At 42.9% G+C, this 5,155-nt stretch overlaps 1 protein-coding gene across 1 annotated transcript; it reads right to left on the reverse strand.

Annotated features, from left to right (window-relative positions):
* Window positions 1–1,670: 1,670 nt before the first annotated feature.
* Window positions 1,671–5,155, reverse strand: TENT5C (terminal nucleotidyltransferase 5C). Its single transcript, XM_074927689.1, has 2 exons — window positions 5,071–5,155; window positions 1,671–2,870 (listed from the first exon to the last, which is right to left on the reverse strand). Exon 2 carries the CDS (start codon window positions 2,841–2,843, stop codon window positions 1,671–1,673), a length of 1,173 nt encoding a protein of 390 aa, XP_074783790.1. The 5' UTR covers window positions 2,844–2,870; window positions 5,071–5,155.

Here is a 5,155-nt window from a genome sequence, read left to right on the forward strand (position 1 = left end):
GCTAGAAGTCATAAAAAAGGTTTAACAAACAAGTATTCTTAAACTTTGCACCAGTACATATTAAATAGCTCTAAGATTTGCCTTTCTATTTCTCTGGTTAAGCAAACTCAAGATCATTTTCTATATGTGTTTTACTATTCAGTGAAAATCATCCATTTCATAAAACAGTTTCTAATACAGCTATATACATAACTGGGGAATTCTTAACCTTCCCTATAAAACACAGGAGTTTCAAAGCAGCAAGTTCAGCACACACCCTTTAGGAAAGTCATCCCCTTACACCTCCAAGGGAGTTCATACTCTTCCAGAGGCTATTCTGAAAACAGGGGCAGACTTCCACCACATACAGTGCCTGCGGAGAGCTCTGCTTAGGGTTTATATACCTCTTCAAGTGCAGGTTAAGACCAGTAAAGGGGAAAAATTTGACTAACCACTCAAAACACCATCTTATACAGTGATCAGGTGATAAACCAGTAATCTCAACCCTTAAGTGGTGACAGAAAGACAAGCCTTCAGGACCTGCCTGAAGTTGTTCAAGAAATTCATTTTAGGAAGCACTTTAGGAATTTATACTGTGGCAGGGGTGCACATCATCCTGCAACCTACAATGATTTAGGGATTTTTGGTGGTTTGTATTTTTGGTGTGGATTTTTGTAGTATTTTGGTTTGGGGGGTTTTGGGTTGGTTTGGTTTTTTTTTTTTGCTTCTTGTGGACCTGGGAGGAAGAAAGTTGGGCCAAACCTCAGTGTAAAAGCTGTGCTACTTTCCAGCTGTGCCAAAAATTGTTCTGAAAGATGCAGTCAGAAAGGTTTTATCTTGAGTCTGGACTTCACACTATTCTTCCATCCTAATTGTTCAAACTGTGGTTCCAATCATATTTAAGGCTTTAACTCCTTATTTCAAGGACTTTTCACATTAGCAAGTTTTAGATCGGTTTTGGTGCACATTTAGAGATGACTTCTTCCAAATTTTTGTACTCAAGAAAAATTTAGCCAGCTTACGCTTTAGAGATAGAATAACTAATCCATCTTTAAATTCCAAAAAATTTATCTTGAACTTGAGGCAGGACCATATATCCCTAGGCACTAAAGGAAATAACATGTAGGCCCTCTAGAAGACAGACAGTATCCATATGGTTACCATTTCTACACAGCCAGAAAGTAGAAGCAGCCCAAGTTCAACACAAGCCCACTCTTCCACAATTAGTTCAATAGGAAGTTGGCCAGAACTTGAACTGAGGAAGCGTAGAGTAATGAGGTTAGGCAATAGAAAGCAGAGTTTTGCTACTATTCCAGGAGTGGCTTCTGCTCTGCTCAAGACATTTTACAGTCTTTATTAACTAACCTAGTTTACTGAATATTCCACTTAGATCCCATGTTAATAGCCACTTCCAGAATTAGTACCAAGTTTTGTAACTACTCTTAACATTTAGCTGCTGGTTCTCTTCTCCTAATGAAGAGGTAATAAGGCTTCTTGGCATTTGTAGAGATATACTGAGAGGTTCATAGCAGGTCACCTGGTTGCATATTCCTACTGCACACCAGGAAATGGACAGTCCAACACAGTCATGTTTCCATCGAAAAACCTCCAACTGATAATTATTTGTCTGTATATACACTCAGCATCTGGGCCTCCAGTAGCCTCCACTCAAGAATGCTCAAGTGAATCAATCAATTGCAAGGCAACCAAGTGGGGTAGGACTGGCTGTACGGCACAGGAACATTTGCAAGATAGTAGTTGCTGAAGTTTACGTCACTGACATAAGGTGCTGGCTGGTAGTAACAGGTAACATTAGTGGCATTAGGGATGATGTTTTGTTCTGCCAGTACTTTGAGTGCTAGCAGAGATATCAAGTTGAGAGTCTGCCTTCGCTCGTGTCCCATGAGACAGACCGTGCTCTCATTCACCACCCTGCGCAGAATCATGAGGTAGTCATATTTTCTCCTTTCTTCTTTGGAGAAGTGGTTCTGGAGGTAGGTCTCTAGTTTGCGCTGCTGATCCAGGATGTCTGGGAAGTCTATGAAGAACCGGGAGCACATGTAGCGCTCTAAGGTTTTGATCTCATCCTTATCCATGGGCCTGAAGTCTCGTACCAAGAGGTTACTATACTTCAGGAGCCCACCACCTCGGATCTCCTCAGGATTTTTGGTAGCTATCAGCTTGTTCTGAAGGTGATCAAAAGCTGCTTCAAAGTCTCCATACATGCTCTCCCCAATCACAGTTGGATGGAAGTGCTCAGACATGGGGGTTTCCGAGTAGTCATAGTAAAAGAGCAGGGAGTCCAGTATGATTTGGAAGGAGTCCACACTGAACTCAAACTGTCGCCTTATACAGTCTACAAACTTCAGGTCCACATTCCTGCCATGTTTGTTGGAAAGTGATATTAGGCTCCAGCGGTCAGACTCTGTGTACACCTTGACTAGCTTCTGGATGTAGGCTTCTTTCAGTGTTACTGGGCTGATTTTTAGCTTGCTTACTCCTTCCGGCAAGAAATTCAGGAGGGACCGCAGCACCACATCTCGAACTAACTGAAACTCTGCCTCATTTGGAAGAGAAACTTGAAAAATGAGATCCAGGTCTTTGCATCCCAGCCCATTATCCTTGACCAGAATGTGACCAGCTGCAGAGCCATTCAGGCGAACGTCACGTACCACAATGCCTGCTTCACTCAGTCTACTCCGAACAGTCTGAACAATGTCCTTCAGGGTTATCTTCAGCGTTGGGAAGTTACCTCGTCCATGGATTGGAACCACCTCTGTAAGAACCTCATGCAGACGGCTGACCTGCTCCCAGTTCAGTATGCTGCACGACATGCAGTCTGTGTTACTTCCTTTGCCTGCCATCTTCAGGTTTTTCTTCTCCAAAAGAAACTGCAGGGAAGTGGAATAAAAAAAAAAAGAAGAAAAAGTCAGACTTTCTGTTCATGCTTCCTAGATACATCCTATGCTCCAAGTTCCCACCTGTGCACACAGTCATAAGCTAGAAAGAAATAATTCTATGTAAAAATTATTATCAGGAAGTCTTTAACCTGAAACAATGCTCAGCTTCTCTATTGGTGCAGGCACAAAATTTGAGTTGTCATTGTCCTGCTTTTGGTGAGGTAGAATTAACTACTTCAGCAAAGCAACTTGTGTCAAAGAGAAACCATCAACGAAGAGGACACATAATCTTGACCTAAATTTAATACCACCTGCAGCACGCGCCAATGCCAGAGGAGTCATAAGTGCAAAGCACTTCTGAAAGTTAACCTTTGAACTTGTTTCATTATACATAAAGCTCAAACTGCTCTCTCCAGTTAACACAATGGAAGACACTCAGGTGTTAGTTTCAGAATTTTAAGATCCAATCCACTGAAAGTGCTTTAATTATGCCAGAGATGTATGAAGAGGAAAAAATCATGTAAGTTTTTCCTTTCTTAACCATCAAGCATCTACCACTCATGGGCTAAGGGCCAAGTACAGCTTGCTCCTGCAAAAATGTACAGCACTTCATCATCCTGAACAGAATTTCAGCTACAAAGTCAGGTAACGCAACTATACAATTTGCACTCCAGTCTTTGTAGGCAACTCTGTTCTTCAGACACACTGCATAATCAAATTACCTTTCTGGAAACATTCATGCTTGCCCCAATCCAGTCTTTTGCTCATTTGTGGAAGGCAAACAAGCTTTTAAGAGCTGGCATACACTCCAATGAGGTTAAGGCACACACAGTGTTGCACTTTAATAGTACAGACTTAAGAACCTCACTGACCAGACATGGGTCACAGCCTCATCTGAACTTCTCCACTTTTTAAGGAGTCTTGTCACAGTTGACCAGATCATTCTCTTGAGCTCAAGTGGCTTGTGTTTTGAAGTATGCAGATGCTTACATATGTTCCACAGTCATGCAACTCCAACTGGTATTAATACACTCTTTTCTTTTTAAGTGTTCCAGGTTTCTATTGTGGCCAGGTGCTTCCTGACAGCTACAGACTAATTCAGGCCTCACCTTATTCTGCCCCAAGTACTTGTGAAGACTGCAGCTGCCAAGGTCAGGCTTAAGGTAGTTAACTCCTGCCTACCAAGTATTGCTTAAAACCCAACCATACAGTTTCCTAACATGCACCAACATAATGCACGGAACACCTTTTAAGCAAGATTCAAGAGCAACTACTGTCATTTCATGCCTGTCCTCTCCCAGCTTTTAATTTTTGAGCAGCTTGTTTGACCTGACACCTCCTCTACAGGAGAGTCAAATCCCAGGTAAAATATACAGTAAAAATGCTCACAGAGAAGCAATTTCTGTCCTTGAGCATGAGCTGCTGCACTACAAGCTCTGCTGCTGTGGGTCACATCAACTCCAGCAGGCACAAAAACAACCTGTGATTCTCAAAATGATTAGTCTAGGACAAATCAAGGGGTTCTTCAAACTCAAACCTTTAAGGCTGCAACGCGGCATAAACCCAGAGGCATCAAGCCTGCCAGCAGTCGCCCTCAGGCACTTCAAACACATTAGAGTACATTTTCATCTTAAACCCACTGTATTTTCATTAAATTCTTCAGATCACTAAAGAACACAAGAGTGTTCCATGACTTCTAGCTTGAGCTGCAAGTGCTTTCAGCTACTACCTCTGAAAGAGTTCCCTCACCTCCTTCCTGTCCGTAGCCGCCTCAGCAGCCAAGACAACACAGACAGCCCACCTAGGGACTAGAAAGGACTGGGAGCAGTGCTTCCCAGCCACCACACACACACCGTTCTGCTTGGTGATCCTCACCTAGGAGAGCAAGGCGTGCTGCTGCCCTTGTGGGGGGAGGATGAAGGATTGCGTTTCCATGTTCAGTGGAGAGCTTAACTCTCAGGCTGTCAACCTACGTAGCCTCCTAGCCCCAAATCATTCGCATGTTTGCCTACTCGGCAAGATTTACGTCAGTGACAACAGGATCTTAGTGACTTTAACATATTTGGATACTCGTAGTTCCCATGTGTCTTGTTTCACCAGCAACATTTTCCATCACAAGATCATCCAACACCTGAAAATGCTCATTCACGGGTGGGGAACAACTCTGAAGCTAAGACAGGCACTATCTTACCAAGTGTAAAGAGTACTGTAGCTTCACTTGGATGCAAACCTCTAATCGGAGGCACAGGAGAGAGGACAACACACCTTCACCTTTG

This window comes from Athene noctua, chromosome 1 (assembly GCF_965140245.1).
Source record: "Athene noctua chromosome 1, bAthNoc1.hap1.1, whole genome shotgun sequence".
In the NCBI taxonomy this organism is placed as follows: Eukaryota; Metazoa; Chordata; class Aves; order Strigiformes; family Strigidae; genus Athene; species Athene noctua.

What these genes read in the sequence shown, in the direction of transcription:
- TENT5C (XM_074927689.1), bottom strand. Translation starts at nt 2,843, where the DNA reads ATGGCAGGCAAAGGAAGTAACACAGACTGCATGTCGTGCAGCATACTG.